The sequence below is a fragment of the Microcebus murinus genome, chromosome 9 (assembly GCF_040939455.1).
Source record: "Microcebus murinus isolate Inina chromosome 9, M.murinus_Inina_mat1.0, whole genome shotgun sequence".
In the NCBI taxonomy this organism is placed as follows: domain Eukaryota; kingdom Metazoa; phylum Chordata; class Mammalia; order Primates; family Cheirogaleidae; genus Microcebus; species Microcebus murinus.
The window spans coordinates 41966629-41994300 of record NC_134112.1 but is presented as its reverse complement, the minus strand read 5'-3'; the positions used below and the strand labels follow the sequence as shown (position 1 = coordinate 41994300).

Sequence of the window (27672 nt, the reverse complement as noted above, 5' to 3'; positions counted from 1 at the left end):
AAGCAATGGGAACTCATACACAACTGGTTGGAATTTATAATAAATTGGTTCAAACACCTCAGGACAAAAATTAGTAGGGCATACTAGTTTTGAATGTTTATATACCCTGCAACTCAATTATTCCACTTGTGGATATACACCCTAGAAAGACTCTGGTGTGTGTGTGTACCCAGAAACATGAATATAAGCATTCATAACAGCACTGGTAGAATCGTGAAAAAAATGAAATAGAAACAACTGAATTCATCATAGACAAGGCAATTGTTAAATATATTGTGGTAAATTCACACAAACATATCACTGTGAAAGTAAATGAACATGCATGAATTATAATAATCTAGCAAGTTGCAGAAAGTTACATATTATGACATAACTTTTCTATGCTCAAAAATAACCTAAATAATAAATTATTTAGGAATATATTTATATATAGTAAAACATATGAGTTAATTATAATGTTGAAATGAATGGAAACAGCAAGTTGCAGAAGACTAGCATATAATACCATTTTTATAAAGCTCTAAAATAAGACTGAATATGTATTGTTTAGAGACACAAAAAATACATAGTTTTACATGTAAAATTACATATAAAAACCAACAGCAAATTGACATGGTAAACACAAGTTCAAGATGGTTTGTCCTGGCATGGAACAGGAAGCTGGGATGGCGAAGGGACTCAACACAGGAAACGTCAATAGAAGGGGTGATATTTGGTTCATTCTCTAGGTGATGTGTTCATTGGTGTTTGTCTTACTGTGTTGTTTTTTTTATCTTACAAGTATGTCGCATACATGCTTTTGTAGTACCAAATATTAAAGAATAAAATTTTAATGAAACCACAAAAACTTATAATATTATTTCTGCTGAGATGGCTATTTTTCCATCTCCTTCCTTGAGTGCTCCTTTTTGCACTCTTCAACTTGAATGTGGGTCACAGAGCTGACAGGAGGAGGAAGCATGCTGTCAGATGAAATACACAAATGCTGCCTGAGCTCAGCTCAGAACTAATGGTCTTCCTAGACTACATGTGGCAAGATTATTACAGAATGACAGAACCAATTCCCCATTACTCTTCATTACTCATATTTCAATTTGGTGGCTCATCTTCCAGAGCAAGTCCTATCTTTAGGATATCCTGCTCATGAGTGAACATGGGCTTCAAGAGTTTCTGGGCTATCAAGTGCCTCCTCCATTCCACCCCCTAAAGTTAAAAGTCCCGTTTACATATTTTAAAAGAAGAATATAAAAAGATCCTTTTAAAACTATACATAGTTTAAACATACAATAAAGGCTTTGTTACCAAACATGTTGAAGAAATGGGGAGTGACAGTCGTAATACATTTGAATCAAATAATCTTCATTCGGATTGGTTTCTCCCTATTAACACTTTCAGGACAAGTGAAGCAGAAATATAACTAATCTAATCTACTAATGGATGAACATATTCCCATCGCTTACAATTTCCAAAGCAAAGTTCTTCCCCACCACCTACCTTTTGCAGCTGGCAGGGACATAAGGAAGTTGGGGGAATGATGGTGTATGTGGGGATGAGGGTTTAATCTGTCATAATACATAGAATGGGAAAAGATAGAGCCTGTGCCCTAAGGTTTTGGACAGCCCTGAGTCCAAATCCCCAGTTCTGGCACTGTTTTGTTGAGTGATTTGACAAGGTATTAAACTTCCCAGAGTCTCAGCTTCCTCATCGGTATAAGTGGTTAATAATGCTTACACCCTAGGGTTGTGATAAGAACTAGATTACATTTATAAACTGGAAATGCTCAGTATATATTCAAATATGGTGCTTTATTTGTACTGGGTGAGTATGTTGAAATTATAGAGGTTCTTTCTAGGTTTTTGAAAGAGATAAGTTAATTTACTTGCTCATCCTTGAATGCAGATTTCTTGACATTCCTTTTCACTGTTGAATCTATTTCCTGAGCCGTTGCAGCCGCTGAACCAAAAGCGGGCACAAGAGTTGACCTGCTTGTCATAATACCATCGAACCACATATTCACCACAGTTTCCAGGCTTCAAGGCTTCCAAACATCTAGGATCTAGAGTGAGTAAAGGATAATGTGCTGTTATAGGTTTTTCTTATACCAAAGAGATGAAAAATAAAAACTTTACGAGACGATATATACTATTTATTCTCCATGCCCACTAACAGTCCAACTAAGAAAGTATGGCTATGAGTCAGTGAAAAAGGGTTCCCTAACCCCCAAACTATTTCCCCCACCACCTGAAACTCTACCACTAGATATTCATTCTTTTGAAAACATAAAAGTTTTAATCTTCATGAAACCCTATCAAAAATGCATATTTTCCCAAAAGCCTAGTGAGACTTCATTGACCAATACTTTTGGGGAGTAGTTGACAGGACAAAAATAGGACTTCTTTCATTTACTTTGGATTTGATTTATAATCAAATTAATATTTGGAGTAAAAATGATTTCCACCTTCTGTACACATTCCCTCCCAGTCTGTTCATAGAACACACGTCTATGATCACATAGAATTGTGCCTACTGAAAAAGGAAACCCTTTAAGCTACTAAGAAATAAAATGAATGGCTCTTTTTATATCACAGCTCTCTTAAAAAGAGCAGCTCCTGTAGGACACTAAACATGATGTGACCTTCTAATGTCAGTCTACAAACAAATTTCAGAACCTCATCCACTGAAAGAAAGCAAAGGAGAGCTGTAACAATAAAGCCACATTGCACTAAATCAGCTTCCTTTAATTACACAGCTTCCCATTTGTTAAATCCACTTTTACCCGCTGGTACTCTGTAGTGCCTTGATTAGTATTTCCTACCAGAGGAAGTGATTCCAACGTGGGAGAAGCCAGAGGTAATTGCAAAAACCAAATAGGTTATCGCTATCTGGGACTTGCAGTCTGTGAGGTGGTTTATATGTCATAAGCTTCATAACTCAATAGCAACACCAGCCCTCTCTCCATTTCCTTTAAACATTTCTCCAGATTTGGAGTATATGTCCATTCATTTTCTAAAACTTACCTCTAAATCTATCTCTTCTATGAAGACTCCTTAGACCAAACGGAAAGGAGAAGTAGATTTCTACTACCTCTCTTCATAAAAACATAACTAATGTATATCGTGTAATTTGTTTTTGAGCCAATCTAAGCTTCACTGGGGCATGGATGTCATCTCCCTTGCATGTTCTGCAGAAAATATGTATACAATGAAGAATTTTCAGTAATATTAACTCTATAGAAAATATATTGATGAATCAGAATATAGAGTTTAGCTCTTTTTCCTATATAATCAAGAGGTCAAAATTTCAGATGCCTACACGTGTGAAGGGGAAGGGCGAGACAACAGGGAGCAGGAGGAACCATGGCAAACAGGAGAACATAATCCTCTCTAAGGGCGCTCAAATTAAGACAATAATAAATACTATAAGTGCTTTAAAACTTTTCATGGATCCAATTTATTCCACAGCTATCCAGATTTCAAATTCTATATATAATCTCTAGTGAAAAATATCTTTTGTCCTCCCTGTTCAGAGTTGTAACATTCTCTCTGGATGAGGTTTTAGAGACCATCCTTCCTGTGTCTTCCTCACATTATAGATACAGCTGCTGGTTGGCAGATATGTCTTACCTTTGTACACCAAATTTTCTGGCTGTGAAATCGCAACAGGAGTTGGAGTTCTGGATTCCACACCCTCCGCTCTACCCTCTGGGGTGCTGAGCACTGGCCCGTGGGGGGTGGCAGCCTCGGACGGGAGAGTGGCAGACAGGCCATCAGTCCAGGTAGGCTCTGGAGGCTCATTCTCTTCATCCTGCTCTCCGGGGACACTGGGCTACACAAAACATTCACATGTTTCATTTCTGATGATATCAAGTCACAAAAGCTAGTTTGCTTTTGGCAACATTTAAGGAAAAGCTCAGCAAGGCTATGTCTCCTCAACTCTCTGATAGTAACAATTTCAAATTAAAGTTCCAGAAATAATGCCCCTCCTCTGTGTCATGCATCCCTGAATATCTAAGCATAGATTTTCCCACCACTGTGTGGGTATACACACACACACAAACACACACGTTGTCTGTCTTCAGACACAGATGTTTTTGTGCTGGGCCTTCCAGAGAACGTGTGAAAGATATGAGGTTGGGAGTTTATTCTTTTCTTAGTCAATTACTATAAACAGGGAAAATAACCACTAATTTCTTTAACATTTTAATGGCCTTTTTCTCTCCATTTTCTAACATTAGAGAATTTAACAATATATTCCAAAATGGCTACTGTGAACTCAATCAATTTTGAGACTGGGAATTGGGGTGCCAGAGGACAACAACACAGCTGAAATGAAAACAATAGCAATCACTTTTCATCTCCTTTGACTGCTTCCACAAATACCAGCAGAAAGCACCTTTTGCCTGACCTCCCTACTATCCAGACCTCAGCTAATGCCAAATGCCGTAGAGTACTTAACTTCTAAGTTCTGAGAAACATTTGATACCTTAGGAACAAAAGCTTATGATTTCAAAAGCAAATTTTCTAGACTAAATCTCCCAAGTTTCATCTAAATTTATGATATGTAATGAAACAAAGAAGAAAGGCAGTTTCCTTAAAAAAAAAAAAAAAAAAAAAAAAAAAAAAAAAAAAAGATTGTGTTGGTTATTCTTGACTATAATTGCCAGGACATACGCAGATCTTTCGTGGGAATAATTATGTTCTTTTTCCTTGTACCCCAGCTACGCAAAGTCGAGTCAATCATTCACCTCAGTCCTGGCACAGTATGGGTATTTATTCTCACAAGTCCCTCTCATTTGTTTGCTTTTTACTTATTTAAATAGGCAAATCTGTGAACTAGATAAAGTCGTTTCAATACTTTTTATCCAGGGTTCCTAGCCCACTGTGACCAGAGACAGCAATCACCGTGAGCTACTCCTTGCTGTCTGAGCTGTTTGACTGCTTTGGATTCTTTACACACACACACACACACACACACACACACACACACACACACACACACACACACGAGGGAAGGGCTAGTTAATCCTATTACTCATGTATGTGTATGTTTGCAGTGATTAAAGTACTACCAGGTGATTCAGACCAAATAGTTCCACTAGAATTGGTCATCAGCTTTATAAAGGGCACTCAATTCAAATATAGAATTAACTTTTCACTTCCCCCAAACACAAATTTGGGTCAAAATGGAGGTAAAACTATGGATCACGTGAGGTTCCTCTTTCTTTCAGAATAATCCTACATGTGCATATGGCAATTTGAACGTGAACTTTTGTTATAATCACAGAACTAGAGAATTTCAAGGCTGGAGGAAAACTTTCTCAGTCCCTCCTTTTCTACTGGGGGGAATACAAAACTCCAAATGATTAAGGGACTGTCTAAAAGTTACTGGTAAGCTAGTGGCAAAATCGATGTAACACCCTCAGGGAAAAATACTGTTGTTTTTTGCTTGCACATATTTCATTTCAAACAAGAAATAAGTTAAAAGAAGCGTTTGAGAAGTAGTTTATGCAACATGAAAGCCAACTGCCATTAGTCTACGCTTCAGATATACTGTCTATAAGATGAGAATGCTCCTTTGAAGAAGTGGGCGGGCAGCATGGTTTTCTTAAAGGAATTAACTCAGCCTTTAAATCTTTATCTTGTTCAAGTCCTGAGATCTCAGGACTAAGTTATTCTTCACCTCTTATAGGTTTGGGAATGTATGTTTTCATGCTCAATCCCATAATCATTTGGAAATTTTGACTACTGTAACATTACACCACAGATTCCAGAACAAGCAAAATGAACTTTTTTTGATAAATGAAAATAATTTCATCAATCTGGCTAATAAGATTTCAGATTAAACAAATGTATAATTATTATGACTTGCAATTGTTATTAGGTCATTAAATATGAAGTGTCTGATTGCAAATCAAAAGTTTAGTTTATTATATCTCAAACAAGAAGCAGTACAATTAAAGTATACACTTAAACTACTGACACAATTTTGCCATCTTTTCTTTTTTTCTTATCTTTTTTTATTTGTTAAGATGAAACATGCCTCAGATAATTTTGCCATCTTAACGGTAGCTTGTTTATGCCAGCGGCAAAGAAACCTAGAGCAAGTGGTGATGAAATCATGAAAGGTATTTTCCACAGCTTGTTGAGAATCAAATATTTTTCTTTGCAAGAAGTGGTCCAAAGCCTGGAAGAAGTGGTAGTCAGTTAGTGCAAGGTCTGGTGAATATGGTGGATGACACAGAGTTTCCAAGTCCGGCTTCTGTAGTTTGAGCAGCGTTGGTTGTACAACATATGGTCAAGCATTGTTTCACAAGAGGATTGGCCTGTCTCTACATTGACCAATCTCAGCTACTTTATTGAAAGCATCCTCATCGTTTCATCCAGCTGGTTGCAGTCGACATCCGCTGTAATGGATTGATCAGGTTTCATGAAGCTGTAGTGCATAATACCAGTGCCAGACCACCAAACAGACCCCATTAGCCTTTTTTGATAAATATTTAATTTTGTACCATGCTTTGACACTTCATCTTTATCCAGCCATTGTGCCAAATGCTTGCGATTATCAAAAATAATCCATTTTTCATCACATGTAACAATACAGTGTAGAAATGGTTCACCTCTATGTTGTGACAGCAAAGAAAGGCAAGCTTCAAGATGATTTCTCTGCTCATACTTATTTCATTCACGCAGTACCCACCTATCCAGCTTCTTTACCTTGCCAATTTGTTTCAAATGGTCCAATATTGTTGGAACAGTAACATCAGCCCTTGCTGCTAATTCACACATAGATTGAGATGGATTCGCTTCCACTACAGCTTTCAGCTTATCATTATCCACCTTGGTCTCAGGTCACCCATGTGGCTCATTTTCAAGATTAAAATCACCAGAATGGAACTTCTCAAACCATTGATATATTGTGAATTCATTAGCCACATCCTTCTCAAATACCTCGTTGATATTTCAAGCTGTCTGCGCAGCAGTGGTTCCATGATGGAACTCATAATCGAAAATAGCATGAAGTCTTTGACTTATCCATGGTTTCACAAAATTGTTCTTAAAAAAATTTTGAGAGATAATCACAGGACAAACTATGCATTTGAAAGAATGAGGATGTACCTTCACAATAAAAATAAAAGAAGTGTCAAAGTAAAATGTCAGAGATAATCAATGTCAAACTTAGTACTTAAGGAAATCAGACATTTCATATTTAAAAACCTAATATAATTTTCTTCCTTATTACAAAAGTGAACATGTTGATTGAAGAGAATTTTAGAAAATACAGATATCAAAAAGAAGAAAATAGAAATCAAAAGTAATTCCACCTCCCAGAGATAATCATTGTTGATATTCAGGTGCTTTTCCTCAGTCTTTTCTCTATGTGCATATACCTTTTTTTTTTTTTACACAAAAAATATTATGTTTGGTTTTCTATGCTGTATGCTGTTTATTTTTTATTTACTATACTATGATCATTTCATATATTTTACTGTGACTCTATAACACTATTTTAAATATAGAATACACCTAATACAATGGTCTTTTTGAATATGTATTTTTTTCCCTGTTTCCCTTTTTTCCCTGTTATAAATCTCACGGTTAATCGCTGGGTCAAAGAACACATAAATTAGGTTTTTTAGAATTTTTAGGCTTTTAAGAACACATAATAAGGCTTTTGAGAAAAAGTCCTCTCCAAAAAATTTTTATAAGTTTGCATACTCCCTAGGAGTGTTTTTTCCTAAACGATCACATTCACTAGATATGACAACTGGAGAAAGAGATGAGCAGCAGTTTGATGCGTGAAACATTGATCCACATGCTGACCCACATAGCCCTGCCACAGTCTGTCACCTCCCCACATTTATAAACTCAACTTCTGATACTCCCAGAATATCTGGCTACAACCTTTCAGTCCTTCTTCCTCTTCCTTCGGCCTCAGGCTCTCAATACCAGCCCTCCCACCACAGCCAAGGAAAAGCTGGTCTCCTGCAAAACCTTCTTCAACAACCCAGTCAGTACCTTCTGACCCTTCCTCACTTGGCTCCGATTGTATAGAATGTAACCCATAGTCCTATCCTGTTGAACAGTAGCAGAATATGCCACCCCAAAATATGCCACGCTGGCATATGGGTTATTTTGAGCTGAAGACAATAAAGCAGCAGGTACAAGTTCTCTGCCCTCCCTCATTTGCCTAAGAGCAAGACATAAATTTGTAAAGCTGTCCCCCCTCCCTTCTCTGCCAGAACGACTGAGTTAATTACTGGAGACAACTCTATACCCTTAGTCCACTCTACATAACAAATCAGTAACTCACTCTCATCTTATATTAATTCCCCCTATATTTACCTTCCCATGATTTGCCATCTTAGAAGCTCAAAGTTCATTTCCTTTGTCTTGTCACTCTTCTAAAATCTATTGTTCTTTTGTTAAGATGCTATATAAGCTCCAAGTTCTAGCCCCCCTTTTAAGTAACTCATCACTGAGTAATCCTCTATGTTTGCACACTACACACATTAAAAACTTCCCAGTGAGCTTGGCCTTTATCAAAAAATCCCAAAGCAACAAATGCTGGCGAGGATGTGGAGAGACAGGAACACTCTTACACTGCTGGTGGGACTGCAAATTAGTGCAACCTCTGTGGAAAGAATTTGGAGATACCTCAGAGATCTAAAAATAGAAATACCATTTGATCCAGCAATAGCACTATTAGGCATCTACCCAAAGGAACAAGACATTCTATAATAAAGACATCTGCACCTGAATGTTTATGGCAGCACAAGGCACTATTGCAAGGATATGGAAACAACCCAAGGGCCCATCAAGTCATGAGTGGATTAATAAAATATGGTATATGTATACAATGGAATACTATTCAATTATGAAAAACAATGGTGATCTAGCACCTCTTATATTTTCCTGGATAGAGCTTGAGCCCATCCTCCAAAGTGACGTATCACAAGAATGGAAGAATAAACACCACATGTACTTGCCATCAAATCGGCACTAAGTGATCAACACTAAGGTGCTCACATGGTAGTAATGTTCTTTGGGGTTTGGGGTTTAGGGGTGGGTAAACTCACAACTAATGGATGTGATGAGCATTGTAGGGGAAAAGGGCATGCCTCAAATCATGGTTTTTGTGTGGCAAAGTCATAACATGCAACCAAAATGTTTGTACTCCCATAATATCCTGAAATAAAAAACAAAACAAAAAAATCTTCTATTAGTTTTTCTCTTGTTAATCTGTCTTTTGTCAGTCTAATTTGTAGGGCCCCAGCCAATGAACTTAAGGTGGATAGAGGGAAAAGAAAAATTTTCCTCCCCTCCACTATTTTGTATCATTTCCTATTTTATGCACATCAAGATCACTGCCTTGATGAGAGAAATTAAACCCATGCCACATCTTTCTTTCCTTCTTTCTCCTCCTCTTCATCTATCTCTATAGCATAGAATGGGCCAACTCAAGCCACTGAATAAATTAATGGATGAGAATCTCTCCATTATACTCACCTTCAGGCTGAACTTAATAAGGATTTGCAGAGAAACAGAGAGACAACTTTGGATTATTCAATTCCTCTAGACTTTAATGTTATCATTTTTAAAATAAAAAAGGTCAGGTCCTAACATACCTTCCAACTATAAAAGTTGTATTTAAGCAACACAAACTTCACTGGCAGAATAAACAGCAATGCATGATAGTGGCTGCCTGTGGAGAGAGGAGGAGGAAAAAGCTCTGGAGGAAATAAGCTAGGACTTTATCTGAAGCAAGGGAAACACTGGTTACTTCTGGGTGGTGAGCACTCAAGTGTTTGTCGTTTTCCTGCTCTCTTTTATAAAATCTTAAACCTAAAAACACAAGCCTGTCTATCGGCTCTGCACATTTCAACTTCTGCTTGTTTTGCAGGAGAGGGATGGTTCCAGCTCCAAGCAGGGGCTCACCACAGCACAAGGCATAAAAGAGGAGTCTAGGGGCATGAGAAGGGCTGGCACCTGGAGTCCAGGGCTGCTCTGCACAGCTGGACAAGCAGATGTGTCGTCATTCTTTTTCAGCCTTTAAGCTGATTTTTTTTTTTTTGGAGTTGGCATGTGATATGACTGGTGATCTATGTTTATTTTTATTTATTTTTTTCATTTCAGCATATTATGGGGGTACAAATGTTAAGGTTACGTAGATGTTTAAGGGGAGGAAACAGACTCAGTGCAGCATCCCAGGAACACGAACAGCTGAGCAAAGGAGGATTACTGACCAGGGGCCACCCCGTTCCAAAAGATCTTTTGGTTTCTGATTTCCAAACACTTTCCTTGTAACTCCCTACCCAGCATCTTGCATGTATTACAGATAAACTCTTCAAATCTGAGCTCGTGTCTGCTCTGGATGAATGCTAATGATCATCTGCATTAGCCCTTATGTTCAGACTTAGCATTTTCCCAGCAGCGCAGGTCAAAATTTCTCCCCCGTGGCCGTGGGGATTCTATTACTGCCAGCTGCCCCCCAGCCAGCGCCTTGCAGGTGTCTGACTTCTTGGGGCTCTTCTTGATGGATGCTTCCCAGGTGATAACACTTCTCTGCCAGGTCTCTCAGCACTTAATGGACTTAAACAGAAAGCTATTTATCTGTATTTTAAGGTTGCTGAGGGCCTTTAGGAATACCCTGAGCTTGGGCTGCACCTCCTCAGATTGACTAGGGCTTTCATAGAGGGTGGAATGCAGGATTTTATTCTGTTTAAGCCCTCTCATACGTTAGTACAGTATAATGTCCTGCATTCTGATCTGGTTTTGACTGCTGTAATTATATACTTTTAGAACAGGAAGAGTACTCTAGTAATAATCCCTTATTTTACAAATGAGAAAACTGAGACCTCAAAAAAATAGTTAGGTAAGGCATGGTGGCTCATGCTTGTAATCCTAGTACTCTAAGAGGCTGAGGTGGGAGGATCACTTGAGGTCAGGAGTTGGAGACCAGCCTGAGCAAAAGCGAGACCCTGTCTCTACTAAATTTTTTTTTAAAAAATTAGCCGGGTATGGTGGTGCACACCTGTAGTCCCAGATACTAGAGAGGCTGACAGAGGGTTTCCTGAGTAGATGGAAAGTAAGGAAGCTGAGAGTGAGGGACAGAGCCAGAGGGAGCAGGAAAGGGAGAGAGGGAGGTGAGAGAGCAGGAAAGAGGGAGGGAAAGGGAGAAACAGAGAAACAAAGTGAGACAGAGACAGCAGAGACATGTCTGTGGGATAATTTTATTATAAAAAGATAAAAAGAGGGTAGTAGCAAGAGTGCCACATGACTTAAGAGAGGGTTAGGAAGCCTGGGAACTGAGCCCAGGGAAGGAGTGCGAAATATTGGTGGGAAAGGGCATAGCAGTGAAGCAAAGTTCTAATCATAGAAGAGGCAGAAGGGAGCAGGCCTAAGAGCACAGGAAGAGGACTAAAACGTGTCACCCCAGGGTCGAGGACAGAGTCTGGGTTCCGATTTAGGGATGATGGGGCACATGCAATTCCATCATCAAGTCTGAAACCTGCTAGGGATGTTAGTTGGTGAAAAACCTGAAGTGGAGCCCCAGTTTTCAGAAGTGGCTTTCTTTGGATGGGTCTCAAGATGGAATAAGAATGAAAGGGGAGTTCAAGGATGGAAAAGATGCAAGAAGGACACGGGGACTTTGAGCAGCTTGTGTGATAATGATGGCAGGAAAGAAATGAGCCAATATGGGGACTGGTCATGGGGTCCAACTGAGACAGAGACTGGACCTGGGGGACAGCCAGCAAGGTGTGCTGCTGTGCCAGTCTTCTGTAGTGTACGTGGGTACAGAAGAGCATTTTCCTCATAGAAATGAGGATCCTGCATCTAGACTGGAGGCTGGCATTGAACTGTGTATCAGGACAATATCAGGGGAAGGAGGAAACTCACAGCCCACGTTTTCCTCCACTAAGCCTCCCCTGCCTGGTGCAGGAGTCACTGAGAGGGGCCCGTCCACGCTAGCTGGGTTGTCTCAGTCTCCGGGCTGCCGTGGAATCGCTCTGCATGGGAATCTGGCAGCCTGCTTTCTACAGGAAGAAAACGCCTCTGCCACCAGTTATCTAAGCTATTTGCAGTCAGAAATGATTTTTCAGAATACAAGAAAGAAGTTTTTTGAAAGGGTGGAGTTTCTTTTCTATTTCTTCAAGGGGAAAAAAAGTCTAAAATATTACAAGAAATCAGCTCCAGTGAATAAACACCCTATGTGTGCATTGACATTACTTATTAATGCAATTAGAATGGCAAAAAGTGACCTGATGCAAAAAATTAATGTGCTTATTTGCTTAATGGCCCATTACTAAATATAACCTGTTGGCCTGATCAAATGATGTTTACTTGATTTATTGCCTCGCTCCCATTTATATACTGGAAATCTTAACCCAACCGGCCAAATCCAGAAAGAATAAAGGAACATGAAGTGTTAATGTTATAAAACCCATCAAATATAAGGATCTTTTTATGTATACAATTGTGTTTTTTTAAACAGTGTTAATTGATGGCTTTTATTGAAGAAAATCTTCAGATTTCTTTTTTAGCTCAACACTTGGTATAGCATTCATTTGGTCTCTAAGCACGTATTGAGCACCTACTATGTGTAAAACAAAGCACTATTTTAGGTCACAAGTAGGACAAAGTTTAATTAGACACAGATCATGTCCTCAGGAATTTAAACCCATTAATAAAGTTAAGGTATACTAATAAATAATTATTAACATAAAATGTGATAAATTCCAGAAAAAAAAAGTGTAAATTATCCTAAGATTACAGGAGAGGGACAGAGTAGAATGGATGTGTGTGTTTAACTTCCCAAAACTGGACTGTAAGAGGAAGAGAGCAAAAGGTTGCTTAAGTATTAGAGATTTAGTAAAATTTGGGGCAATCCTTCTGCTTTATGTATTCTCAACCTCCCTGTCCCCAGATATGTATAGTACATCTGAATCAGGATCAAGTCTCATTCCACAGTTAGATGTGATGCTTAAATGTTACTTCTTCTTTGAGATAGAAACCCAATGACTTAGGTTTCACACTAAAGTGTGAATAGGTGATATTAAATTTTCCCCTAAGAACCGACTTTGGTAGAAAGAAGAGGAGGAAGGAAGGACAGAGCTAGGTATCCTAAGGAAGTGACGGAAGGGACAAGAAAGAAAAGAAAGACACCAAAAAGGAAATGATACTTCTGAGATAATTGTTTACTTGCTTTGCAGTGTTGCCTAGCGTAGGATCAGGAACAATCTGAGAATCTAAAGGTTTTAACAGAGTCACTTTTAGATAAATCTGTAATTATAGTTATTATATAAAGGTGGGTATACATGCACAGAGATATAAAAACATTTTTATAAATCATATTTTATATCTTTTGTATGTATGTATATGTAAACTATACAGCCACAGTCATATACCACATAACGATATTTTAATCAACCATGGACTGCATAAATGACAGTTGCCCCATAAGATTATAATACTGTACTGTTATTGCACATTTTCTATGTTCAGATATGTTTAGATACACAAATACTTACCATTGTGTTATAATTGCCTACAGTGTCCTGAATAATAACGTGCTGTACAGATTTGTAGCCTAGGAGCAATAGGGGCCGAAAAAATTGCCTAATGACATTTTTCTCAGAATGTGTCCCCATTATTAAGCAATGCATAACTGTATTTATTCATATTTCATTATGAAATATGAATAAAATGCATGTATGTTTGTTGAGACTAAATATCTGTTAGGAAATCATTGTTTCAAAATTTAGTTTTGCCTTGGTGCTTCTGCAAAGAGAGTAAGGGTGAGAAGGTCTAGAGCAGCAGTCCCCAACCTTTTGGGCACCAGGGACTAGTTTAATGGAAGACAATTTTTCCACAAATCGGTGGAGTATTGTGGGTGAGGTGGGGTGTCATGGGTGGAGGGGTGTGGTGCAGAGCTCAGATGGTGATGGGCAGCCCATTTCCTAACAGGCCATGGGCTGGTACAAACTTCAAGTTCACTGCAAGCTCCCACTATTGGAGTCAAAAGCTCCCAGAGAGACCTAACTGATGTTCAGTTTCCCTTCACGTGCTCATGGTGTTATAAACTGTTTTGGATGTACTCTTCTCATGCCTTCCCTGCCCCTGCTACTAGCACATTTCGTTTTTCATAGTCTGTTAATGTCATTTGTCTCTCAAGCCATCAGACTTGCTGGGACATGACACAGAGGCACATGTTCTTGCTGTTCCAAATTCTGTGTCGTAACTGCCTTGGATGTCCCTCAGGCACCTCTGCTTTACATGGTGCAAACTGAACTTATTATTTCCTCTGTAAAAAACCCACCTTACTGCCTGTATTATCCATCTCAGTATATGATGTTTCAATCCATGCCATCTTGAAGCCAGAAATCCAATAGTCATACCCAAACCCCTCCCTCTCCCCAACCTCCAATCCATTCCATCTCTGTATCTTGTTAATTCTACCCTAGAAATGGCTTCAATCTGTGCCTCTTTTATTTGCTCCCACTGGCCCTGCCTTCCATCCAGAGCCTTGTTGTCTGTTACCTGGACTATCACCGTTTCCTCACCTGCAGTTTCCACACCTCCTCCACCTAGGTATCTTTCACTGCAACCAGGGTTATATTTTCTGTGAACCAAATATGACCATGTGAGCTTTGCTTTAAAAACCCCTCTGCTGTGTCTGGCTGCCTGGCCTATGGATGAAGTTCAAGTTCCTCGACTTGACACATTAAACCATTTATAATTAGTCCTCCAATTACCCATCCAGCTTTAACTCTCACCATTCTGCCACACATACACCCTATGCTACAATTAGACTGAACTTGTCTGTCTTGAAATGCCATGCCACTTTGGAATCTCCCTTTCCCCACAAGTTCTCCTTGCTGGAAACACATTTTACCCTACTCGTCCCTTGAAAAACTCCTAGTTATTCTAAAAACTTGGCTCAATGCCACCTCCTCTGTGAAGCCTTCTGGTGATAGACTAAATGTTTATGTCCTTCCAAAAATTCATATACTAAAACCTGAATCCCCAATGCGATGGTATTTGGAGGTGGGACCTTTTTGGGGGGGTAATTAGAATGGGATCAGTGCCCTTGTGAGACATGAGAGAGATGAGCTGTCTCTCAGCCATGTGAGGACACAAGATGGTGGCGGTCTATAAGCCAGGAAGCAACAAACACCAGAGTTTGGACTTCCCAGCCTCCAGAACTGTGAGAAATGAATGAATGTTGTTTAAGCCACTCGGTCTATAATATCTTTGTTATAGCAGCCCAAGCAGACTGAGACAATTTCCATTACATTCTCTTCCTCAATAGCTCTGCTAAAACTCCTAACGCATCCTGTACCTACTTATCTCCCTCATAGAATGTGGGCTTGTCTCAGGCACAAACCATGTCTTAAGAGCCACCACCTAGCACAGCAGTAAATGATCAATACATGCTACTGGGATTCATTGGTGTTAATATAGCAAAAGTTTGATTCAGTGATCATGAGCAAGACTCAATTTAAGCATCACATCCTGGATTAAACCTGAGCTTGTTTAATCAGAAAGGGACATGGACTGACTAGGTGAGAGACACAGTGGTAAGTCACACAAACAGACAAGGCCCCAGTAGCAGACGGACTATGTACATTATTGTCTGTAATTTATTTTAAAATGCTCAGCATAGGCCTGGCGCGGTGGCGCACGCCTGTAATCCTAGCACTCTAGGAGGCCGAGGCAGGAGGATCGCTCCAGGTCAGGAGTTTGAAACCAGCCTGAGCAAGAGTGAGACCCTGTCTCTACTAAAAATAGAAAGAAATTAATTGGCCAACTAAAAATATATAGAAAAAAATTAGCCGGGCATAGTGGTACATGCCTATAGTCCCAGCTACTTGGGAGGCTGAGGCAGAAGGATCACTTGAGCCCAGGAGTTTGAGGTTGCTGTGAGCTAGGCTGATGCCATGGCACTCTAGCCCAGGCAACAGAGTGAGACTCTGTCTCAAAAAAAAAAAAAAAAAAAAAAAAGTGCTCAGTATAGACCAGAGTTGGCAAACCTCTGTAGTCCAAATCCAAGTCACCATCTGTTTTTATAAATAAGTTTGATAAGACTTTTTTTATAAAATAAGCCATGATCATTCATTTAAGTATTGTCTATGGCTACTTTTGCAATTCAAAGGCAGAGCTGAGTATTTGAAAGCGAAAGCAAATGGCCTACAAAGCCCAAAGTATTCAGTATATGGCCTGTTACAAACAGAGTTTGCTGACCCCTGGTATAGACCATGTGGTATAAATGTGTGTGTTAATTTCAACCTACAATCTAGGGACAGTTTCTATTGTCCCAACTAGAATTACCCATTTCAGAGTCTGTTAGTAGTTAATCAAATAGAAATATGTTAGAAGCCTCTCTGCCCTTTTTCGAACGGGGTATAAAAATCTAGTGAGTCCTATAGTCTGTGCCCTTAGGAATGATATCCTAGGCCTGATCCCTGAATGGCTCCTGGTCCAACTACTGATCTGGGTATTTCTTGGGTCCTTAGTCTAACTAAGTCTGTTAGCTAAATCCTGATGTTAGAATACCACTGCACTTGCTCATGATGACTCTTCATGTACATGAAGGATTCATAAAAGGATAGTGCAGGAACTTCACTGAACTTACAGAGTGGGGCACAACTGCTGTGTAGAAGACATGCCAGCTGGGCATGTGCACATATTGAAAAAACTTGAGTGGGTACAAAGGGGGTAGTGTATGCACCAATGGAAGAGCGAGAGTTGTACCTTGATATAAAGAATCTGCACAGTATGGCAATTGGGCAAATGCAAATATTGTAATGTTAATTTCTTCTAGCATACATGATTACTTTGGTGGTGATATGGGTATAATATAAAAATATTTTGCAGCATTTAATAATTACATATAAAGTATAGAATTTTAAAAAATGCCAAATTCATGTTTACAGTCCCCAAAGCTATTTCAGAACTGGAAATCTAGGGTTAAGATACTAACATTTAGAGCCAAAGACTTGAAAATACACATACCCCAGCTGATTCTTGATGGTGCGGAACAAAATAGTCTTTGATATAAAACAGACAGAACATGCCATCTGAAGGTCACAAAGTAAGAGAGACAGTCACTTACGGACTCAGAAATTTCTTTTTGAGGCTCTGGAGTAGGTTCACCAAGTTCTTCCTCTGATATCCCAAGTCCAGGTTGACGTGACGATGAACCAAAAATTTGAACGAGATAGGAATCAAAATCCTCACAAATTTTTGTAAACAATTTTTTCTTCAGGGTGTCTTTTAAAAGAGAAGTAGAAAAGGAAGATAGTTAGAAGCAATGAAACATTACTTAAAACCTGTTTAAAGAGATCTGTACTCTCATGAAAATAAGCAACTTCCCATTATTTACAATCAGCTGCTAAATGAACTGACTTATATAAAGCATTTTACATCATCTGTACAAGGCCATCTAAACTAAAATAATTTAATATTATATGATGGCACAAAGAGAAAAAAGAATGATTTAAAAGCTTGTTCAAAGTGTCTGTTAACTGTGAATTACTCTACATAAAGGGATAGCCTCCCTCATAATAAGTTGAATAGGCTATTACTTCTGGTTTTAGGGATAGTAAAAGGCCATCCAACCCAAAAATATATTCCTCACTGGCTATAATAAATTACTAACTCCTCAGGCAAGATGACAAAGCTCTTCAATGATTAAAATTAAGTTGGCTCTGAAATGTCTCCGGCCAGTCTAATACATTCACAGCCCAGTGAGATTGAATATATCAGATCAAGCCACCAGTCACCCCGAAGGGTGTTGAGGAAATGGGACTCCAGCTTAGAAAGCTCTGGAGAGGGAGAGACATGGAAAAGGGAAAGCTTCTGAGAATGGCATGCTATCCATAGGGCCAGCTGTGCTGGTAGCTGGAGTAGTCAGGGCACGGGGCATTGAGGGTGTGTGCCCCGACATCATGCCCCACACCCAGGTGGGTGGAGGAGGAAGGATGGAGCCAAACTGAAGCATGCAACCACATTAAGAGTAACTTCCACTTACCCCACCAGCTTGCCAGGTCCATGCCCTGCCAGAATGAGTCATCAGTTTCCAAAGAATTGGAATATAATTTCACTGTAAAGTGACGCTGGCCCTAATTTAATCGACGTGTCTTAGATGCCTCTTTGTAAACATTAGTTAATGTGGAAGGGTGAACTTAGCATAGGGAAGCCCATCTGATTAGCACTGACTGTACAATGAACATCCAAAAAGGTTGTTCTTTATGATAAATTCCTGACATCAACCTGTTTACTCATCATTATCTGTTTTCGTAAAAATAGAGAATAGACCATGCCCTCAAAATAATCCCCGTTACTTGCATTTCTCATCTCTCTAGATCACCATAACTTTTTTTCATTCAACATGCACGTCTTGATTCATTTTGATCGAGTCTGTTTTCTGTCCTGCTGCTGGGTTGCTCAGTCCCTATTTTAGTTAGGCAACTTTCTGAATATTAACCAATCTTAGCAATATTCCAAAGTCCCATTCTTTCTCTTCATCCCTATCCATGGACCAGGAAGCCCAGTTAAACAACTCCAAGGGCAGCTCACACTTATCACACATGGATAAAGACAAGGAATTCTCCCCTTCAAACTGGATGACGCTAAGCTTTTTTACCTTCTAGACTTTATGTGTTACAGTTTAATGTTGGCATAAGCCTTATTAACCTCCTAATTTCCCTGTTTGGTCAGGATAATCCAATGATGTGGCACTTGGAAGAACAATGCAAATTCCTTTCCCCTGGGGCAGACAGCCTTCCTCACCTTGCAGGGTAAAGAAGTCATCAAATTGATAAACATGCTCTGGGTCAGTAGCAATTAGAATCATTTCTTTGCGGAATATTTCAAAATTGGGGTCATTTTTCTTCACCACCCCAATGACAAATATCTCCACATTGGCATCATTGGCGTTCTTCACCACTTCCGTCAGCTTCCTTTTATCTCGGGAATCCGTCTGCCCATCAGTGATGACCAAGGCCACCTTCTTTACGCCTGGCCTCGCATCCTTGAACATGTCATTGGCTGCTTGGAGAGCGGTGGCTGTGTAGGTGCCTTCTCCCAGATACTGCATGTTGTCCACAGCCAGCTTGAAGTCGTCCTTGCTGGAGAACTGCTTCAAATTGGCCACCATCTCCACCTTATGGCTGTAGTTGATTATGCCTATTCGGGCCGTGGCAAGGTCCACAGCAACCCGGTCAGCCAGAGTCTTCACAAAATTTTTGATGATCTGGAAGTTCTCTGGCCCCACACTTTCTGAGCTGTCAATCACAAACAGCAGCTCTAGCGGAGTCTCTTTGCATTTGGGGCCGCAACCTAAAAGATGAACGTTCAGATAGAAACATTGCAGGAATGAAAATCAAAGCGTCACTGATTGGCATCACATTGGGGAGGGGAGCGGAGAGAAGTGCACGGATGAACCTGAGACCTGAATTATTACCTTCCTTTTCTGTGACTGTGAAGACAGCTGACAATTCTCTCCCTTCTGGATTCTACACTTGACTTTTTAAGAAATAGTATGTTGGGGGAAAAAAAACCCACTGTAGTGGATAAAGTGATAAACACCTATGTGCTCATTTCTCAGATTTAAAAATAAGGTACTTTTAAAAGAGTTGGCACACCCTGTGTATGCTCTCCCAGTTACATCCCATCCCTTCTCCCCAAGAGGTAACCACTGTCCCCAATTTGCTCTTTTTTGCTCCACCATTTGTATTTAATCTGAACCTGAATCTGAAAGCTGGTATTTCAGTCTTCAACCATATCCTTGCATGAAAATGGAAATTTGCTCACCAGCAAGGCCAAATGGCTGAAGTAATTAGATGAAAAATTTTAATTGTGGGGGAAGGATTGAGGCCTTAAACTACACATGAATAGCTACCCCTAATTACTCTAGTTTATGTCCACAGTCACCAACAATGACAACTATGGTGACTTCCATGTTACCAAGGAGTCCAGGAGTACATCCATACTATGAAATCTTCTGAGGAAGTGATCCCAGAGAATGCTGGTCAATAGAAAACTTCTATTTAGGTCAATAAATAAGCACTCTATTTATTTATTTAGTCAGACAGAGTCTCGCTCAGTCACCCAGGTTAGAGTGTAGACAAGAGTGTTGTGACATCAGCCTTGCTCACTGAAACTTCAGACTCCTGGGTTCAAGCAATCTTCCTGTGTCAGCCTCCCGAGTAGCTGGGACTATCAGCATGTGCTACCACCATGCCCAGCTAAGTTTTCTTATTTTTAGTAGAGACAGGGGTCTCACTTTGCTCAGGCTGGTCTCAAACTCTTGAGCTCAAGCTATCCTACTACCCCAGCCTCCCAGAGTGCTAGGATTACAGGTGTGAGCCACTGCACCTGGCCAATAAACAACGATTTAAAGCAGTTGCCAGAGTCACCAGGAAATAGAAATTATCAGAGTTTCATTTCTTTCATATCTTCATGTTTCCCAACAACCCTACTACAGAAAACTACCAGGAAACCGGGTGCTATTTTTACAGGGCCTCTAGAACCCAGAAACCATGTCTAAATTGGGCTATCACCATAGAGACTTCTAGGCTGGTTCTTAGGTCCAGAAGCTTTTGGGGGGGGGAACAAGCCAGTTCTGGGATTCTCTTTTTGGAAGGACGATATTCCTGCCTGTGTTCACTTTAAACACAGAGCACTGTCTCATGATTATTCCATTAATCTCTTGCCTTTTGGCTAATCTGTTTTCTTCACTTCCTTTCTGGTAACTATTTTAAGTCTAAAGTGTTCAACCATGAACACATTTAGCAGTTACAAAGCAAGATGAACTCCTGACTGCCCTCCTGCCTTTGGGATTGAGTGCAACTCAAAACTCAATTGAGAAAGAGTTCTTGGCTTCAGGAAAAACACAGACATTATAATCCCCAGTGAGTCTGGACTCAAATGCCAGTTGGGCTCTTCTAGTCATATTTCCTTTGTTGCATTTTTCTTCCTGAGCTCAGGTAAATGTCACTGAATACAAATGAGCACTGTGCTTGCAAAAGACCTCGCTGCCTACACGCTCTGGGCCCACACCTTCACACGCCTTAACCAGCCTGGGAAGATGATTTTCCTTTCTTAAATCAGGACTCCCACAGCCTCTGTTGCTGCTTCCTTTCAGTTTCCCACTGACTTTTCAAATGAGCTTCAAACTTTCCCACTGGCTATACGATGTACATCTTCCAGTGAACACATTATCCCACAACACAGTATATAGTGGGGCTGGTGCTTTAAAGTGATGATTTTTTTTCTTGACAGTTAAGTCTTACCACATATTTCAATAATAAGCTTGATAATTTCTTCTTTCTGGGGGGAAAAAAGAAAAATGTATTAACATTAAATGTATGGCTATAATATTTTTTCCTATAATCATAAAAGATATCTTATTATAATCAGCATTTGAAATGACCCATTTGATTTAATCCTTTCACTGCAGAAAATAAAATAAATAACACAGAGGTTAAAAGTAGGATGTAATATATCATAACTAAAATGGGTTTGAGTGGTGAAACTTAACAGCTCAGACTCTTGGAGTTCAAATTGCAGTTCCAGCATTTATCAGTTGTGTGACCCTGGTCATTAGATGACCTAATAGCACCTGTGTGTCAGGACTGTGGTGTGGATTACGTGAGGTTAATGCACACATTGGACCAGGGTCCAGCAACTCTTAACACTACCCACAGTGGCATGGTGCAATGCACGCATTCAGTTACATGACTCAAGCCACACGTGTTGAGCAACTAAGACAAGCTCTGGGACCTAAAAAGAACTCATTCTATCCTATATTCTCTCTTCCTTTTCTGTACTAATCCATGATTTTGCAAGTCCCCTCCTCAGTTTCTTAATATTCCCACTTTGGCTCTTCCATGAAACCTGCCCATGTTCCTGAATGCCCCTCCTTATCCTGCTGCCCGGGAGCTCCATCAGAAGGGCCTGAGATAAGCTGAGTCCTACAAGTAAACCCGCCAGTGCCCTGCCCTGTGCAGTGTGTTTGCAAATAACCAGGATGAGAGTAGAGAAGGCAGGATTCTACACTTGTCAAAGCCTTGAAGCAGAAAGAGGTGAGTAATAGAAACTGGATCTCAACGTGAAGAAGCAGTAAACCCAAAGAAGATAAAATTTAACAAGTGCAAAAGTAAACTTTTTTTTTTTTTGGTGTTCCCATAAGATTATGTAATAGCAAAAGTAAAATTTTAAAGAACAAATCCATGATGACAGAATTGGGGTGGAGGTGATGTCGCTGGTGATGTATCTTAAAAGTAGCACATGTGAGAAGATCCAGGGTATTTTAACTTTTTAAACTATAAACCAAGTAAAAGTCAGTGCTTTCAAGTGGCTATTTAAAAAAGAACTTCCGATGCAAATACTGAGTTTCACTAATAAAATTGTATAAAATGAAGGAGTTAGCAGTCATCTCTTTTTTTTTTCAGGACTTGTCATGCTTTTCCACATTTACAGAGGCAATAAATAAATATGAAACTAGAACATGAATAGAAAGGGAAAATGTATGTATTTATATATTTATACTAAGTTTATCTAGAAAGGGGAAATGTATATATTTACATATTTATGTTTAATTTTTTATAAGTGGAGAAAATACAATACACTAAGCCTTACGGTTCTAGTTTTTCTCTTAACATTACATAATAATTAGTTTTCCATACTAATAAGGATTCTGAAGAACTTGTTACTGAAGTTGAATGTGTGGTCATTTGAAGGCTCCTTGATGCACACTGTTAAATTGCACTTCAGAAAAGTTGTAGTAACTGACACTTTCAACAACAGTATACAAGAAAGCATGCTTTATTTTCGATACTCAATGCTGGTTATTATTATTATATTACCTTTGTCATTTGGTAGAGCAAAATATCTCATTGCTTTACATAGTGTTTATTAAAGCTGAGGCTACATTCCATTTCGCATGCATGTTTCCAAGTTGTGTTCTCGTCTGCACAGTCTTTGTATGTTCTATGTCCCATTTTTTTCTCTCGGTGATTTTTATTGACTTATAAGAGGAATGCATATATCAAGTTTGGATTTTAACTCTTTTTAACATGTTTTTATGGCACAATCAGGTTTAAAATGCTTTAAGTAGTCGTATATGTCAATCTTTTCCTCATTAATATGAGGAATATGCTTTTAAGTAACTAGAATAGTTCATTCTTTCCACTAAAATTGCTCGGTAACTGCCTTGGCTACTTGGTGCCAATGATGAAGTTATCAAATTTATAGCCATCGAAGGATTCACGGTCTAGTAGGAAGTAGACAAAGACCTTTATAAGAGCTATTCAGAGCCTAGGAACTATGTTGATCTGGGAATTTCATGGGTGGGATATGATCATGGTCCTGAGAGGCAGACTCTGACCAGGTGGAGGGTGTGGGGGGAGTGTTGGGGGGGTGTCAGCCTTCACACAGAGCACGTTGCATTGCAGTACCTGGGTAAACTTATGACTCAGGGTGCATAGCAGAAAGAGCAACAAGAAATGTTGAAGACAGATGGACTCTAGAAGGCCTGAGTGTGGTGTTGAAGAGTGTAAACATTATCTTGGGCAGTGGGACTCACATGATCCCTAAGCACAGAAGATCTCTGATCACTCTTTCATTTAAGAGAGATTGTTACAGCAGCCAACAGAGGGGTTTGAGGTTCTTAAACAGTTCAGGCAAAAAAAAAAAAATCATAACAAAAGGCAGTGGTGGTGGAGGTGACAGATGAGGAGAAGGGGCCTGGAGGGACATTCAAAAGGAAGAATGAAAGGTTGCAGAGTAAGTGGAAGAAAGGATGAGGGGATGGTATCTGAGAGGGAGCAAACAGTGGTGGTGCCATGGCTGAGACAGGGAAGAATGGGCAGGTGGGGAACTCACGAAGATGACAGCCCAGCATGGGCCTGGCTGACCTTGACCCATCTATAGGATGTCCCCGTGGACATGTCCAGTGGGCAGCGGGATGTAAGGTCTGGTGCTCGGAAGAGTGTTCCAAGCTCAAGGCGGATTTAAGACACGCCAGTGTACACCTGGCTGTTGAAACAGGGACTGAAGACGAGGTTGCCTGGAGCAAGGCTTCTTCTCAGCCCTCTTCTAACCAGTGTTTCCCCCTCCCCCCATCTGATAAATATATTCTTTCTGTTTATGCTATAATTGCAATATTTGTTATTTACCATATGCTATAAAACTAGCATTTTCAAATTGTATATCCCCGTGTTTTAATGGCTGCCCCTCCCTGAGAGTTTAAAGACAGGAAAGGCTGAGGGCAGACACTGGGGATGCTAACACTGAAGGGATAGGTGGAGAGACAGAGCCTTTTTAGCTAATTTTATGATGGTTATTAAAACATTTATCTTCATCAATGGTATCTGCCTCTTAAAACAGGAGTTTGCTAGTCTGGAATGAATCTGCGGTTGATAACTATTGGGGAATATGTTTCATTCGGGAGATAAGGGGGTAAAGAGGTCTTTCAAGAACAGCTCTCATGGGCAACAGCCTGAACTTGGCATTGGACAGTTCAACTCTAGCTGCAAGGACTCTGCTACTTGCTAGCTAGGTGACTTTGGGTACATTGTTCAACCTTTCTGACTTAGCATGCCTTCATTTGAAATGAAGGTCCTGTCTACCCCATGGAGTTGTCATGAAGATTAAATGTGGGGTCTTAGATAAGAGGAAGCCATGGCTGCCAGCCTGCCCTCTTCTTTTTGCACCCTATTGCCCCAGTCCTACACTGCATGGGGCCTTGGCCAGCATTCTCGTGCAGTGAACCATTTCCTCACTTCCAAGCTCTGTCCAAATCCCCTGAAAACACCTGCCCCTTGGCCACTCTTGGCTGGGCCCATGTATAGAAGCCAGTGCTCTTAGCTTTCTATACTTAGAGCCATCTGGGCTGGGAATTCTGGAATTCCATCATTCCAGAGAACGGCACAGATAGGAGGCATATGTGCAGGATGGTCAAGGACTCCTCACCCGGAAGAAGGAGAGCAGTTGGATAAGGACTAGAGGTCGGAGTGGGGCTCTCCAAAGCTTGGGGCCCGGGCACCCTGCAGTCCTGGGGAAGGGGGGTACTGATGTGAAGAGGCCTAACGCAGGACCTGACACACACCAGACTACCATTTAACACAAAGTCTCTTTGCCTTCATTCACTCTTCTCTTCCTGCTAGTCTCTTCCTCTAAAATGTACAAACCCAAAGTCAGCAGAATGATGTTCCCACTGCTAATGTCTCTGACTTTGGGTTAAAAACCTTCCACTCAAGAGATAAAGACTTTCTCGCCCCCAAACATCATCATGTGTCATTTTTTGCTCTGGGCCCCCATAACCACTTCTTCCATCACAGTTTTTAGCACACTGCAGGCGAAACTCTTCTGCTTGTTTTTCTCTCCACTCAGCTGTGAGCTGCTTCGGTCCAGAGGCACAGTCTCATTCTCCACTATTTCCCAAGTGCCTATGTCAGAGCCTGACCCAGAGGAAGGTTTATTATACACACTCAGTAAATGTTGGTGAAATGAATGAATTAATGAATGAAGAAACAAATGGATGAAGGAAACTAGTCTCACTCCCCACGTTGGGAGAGGGGAGGCATAAACCCATGGGGAATGTTCCTCTGCTCGTTTACATACACTCTCCCCTGCCACTTTGGGGGAAGAACTGCTGCTTTATCCACTGAAGGCATCTTTAGAGGTCTGACTTGTGGTGGGGAAGAACAAAGAGAAAAAGGCAGACAGGCCATGGAGCACATGCACAGTTCTGTGTGTCACATGCCCAGCTCTGTGGCTTTCACCACCTGAACTCCCCCCTCACGCCTGGATTCTTTCCTGGCACAGCACACAGGATCAGCAACCCCACACCATCACCCATGGGAAAAACAAAAAGGAAAAGCAGAAAAGGTCCCTTCTCCTCAACTCCAGGAGATGCAGTGCCTTCAAATCAGAAAGGAAGAATTAGACTTTGCTACAGAAATTCTAAACCTTTCCCACCCATGAGACTATAAAGAGTCAGATTTCTGTTTTTAATGGTGTGGGGAGAAGAATAGAGAAAAGTCTGTAGATGCTCAAGAAATAAATATTGAATAAGTGAATCAATACATAAATGTCATCCCAGTTTCATGATTGCCATTCTCCGCAGAGCACTTCCTAAAGGAACTTGCTCAGGAAAAAGAGAGCTCCTATTCTGAAATGAGAAGGGCCATGTAAAATACAAAGTCACTTGATCAAATGGCTTCTTTGAAACAGCTCACCTCCTTGTTGCCAATGATAACAAGGTGATCCTTTCTCCTAGGGCTCAGAGGGAGTAGTCCCCACCTCCACAAGTCCAGGCCAGGCTGCCTGGTGTTATTTTTGCCTTCACATTTAGATTCCATTACCTCATGCATCTAAGTCACCACTGGGCTGGTAGCAGTCACACTCATTTAGATAGCAACTGGAATTCTGCATCCAAAGAATTCATAATTCTAAAGCTAAAACATGAATGTGATAATCTTGTAAGCACAAGCCCTCAATTACACCCTCCACAAGGGATACTCACTGTAAGCCCTTGGTCTCCTTTTGGTCCTTGTAACCCCTACTTAGGGGAAGAAGAATAACAACAGTCAATATAGGTCAGAACCAGTTAGAGTATAAAATCATAGTGAGACTTTAAAAACTCCTCCTTGCCTGCATTCCTGGAGCTCCAGGCTCTCCAATTTCCCCTTTATCACCTTTCTTTCCTGTATCGCCCCGTTCTCCATGCTCTCCCTTCATAATACAATAAAAAGGTAAGTTCAGAAATGGATATTAAAACCAAATGAGAAAAACCCTACAATTTGATTTATTTGCAACTGGTATCTCCTAAACACATACTGTTCTTGTTGAGACAAACAACAGTTTATTTATATTCCTTCAGATAGCATAATCTAATTCATGATGAATCAGAAACCTCAAAGTGGAGAGATCTTGAAACACCATCTGATTAGCTCACTGCCTTCAGGATATTCAACTATTAAGTAATTTACCAGATAACTGAGTTGTTTGGTATATCCTACACGATATGCTGTAAGGATTTATTCCCTTATTAGCTGGCTTCTGAGAATGAAGAAAAGGTGATTTTATAAAGTGAGCATGTTTATAGGTGGAAAAGGCAATGTATAAAGATTTAACTTCAAGTGGATTTTTTTTTACCCTCTGAGAGTTATAAGGAGGAGCATGACACATATATGAGAGTTCTTATACAGTTAAAGTTAAGTGATTAGGATCCTCAGCCTAAATATTTCACTAAGATGCTGAAACACTTACCTTCTGGCCTGAGAGGCCAAGGCCCATGGTGCCCTTTGGCCCTGGAAAACCTCGTGGTCCTTGTTCCCCCTATATGGGATATGAGAAAGAATGTTCCTATTAATTTCCAAGGGTAACTCAGAATAACACAGGTTTAAACCGCACCGTGGCATTATCTACCATATCTTAGTAGGTGGGGATTAGTGGTCTTCTTGAATCAGTTTACATCTGAGAGAATACAGTAGTCTGCCTTTATGTGCATTTTCACTTTCCATGTTTTCAGTCACCCATCATCAACCACGTTTGGAAAATAAGTAGAGAACAATAAGATATTTTGAGAGAGAGAGAGAAAAAGAGGAGAGAGGCCACATTTGCATAACTTCTATTATGGTATATCATTATAAGTTTTCTATTT

The 27672-nt window shown here is 40.1% G+C and overlaps 1 protein-coding gene across 1 annotated transcript in view; it reads right to left on the bottom strand.

The window, feature by feature from the left end:
* Nucleotides 1–1277: 1277 nt before the first annotated feature.
* The window catches only part of COL28A1 (collagen type XXVIII alpha 1 chain), a 160296-nt gene continuing 133901 nt past the window's right edge, over nucleotides 1278–27672 (bottom strand). Inside the window, exons 27-34 of the mRNA XM_012757144.2 lie at nucleotides 27279–27347; nucleotides 26661–26741; nucleotides 26533–26568; nucleotides 21296–21332; nucleotides 18792–19340; nucleotides 17113–17270; nucleotides 3624–3825; nucleotides 1278–2056 (exon numbers count right to left, since the gene is read on the bottom strand). Coding sequence (XP_012612598.2) covers nucleotides 1884–2056; nucleotides 3624–3825; nucleotides 17113–17270; nucleotides 18792–19340; nucleotides 21296–21332; nucleotides 26533–26568; nucleotides 26661–26741; nucleotides 27279–27347 — 1305 coding nt within the window. The 3' untranslated portion in view covers nucleotides 1278–1883. The remainder of the gene's footprint in view (nucleotides 2057–3623; nucleotides 3826–17112; nucleotides 17271–18791; nucleotides 19341–21295; nucleotides 21333–26532; nucleotides 26569–26660; nucleotides 26742–27278; nucleotides 27348–27672) is intronic.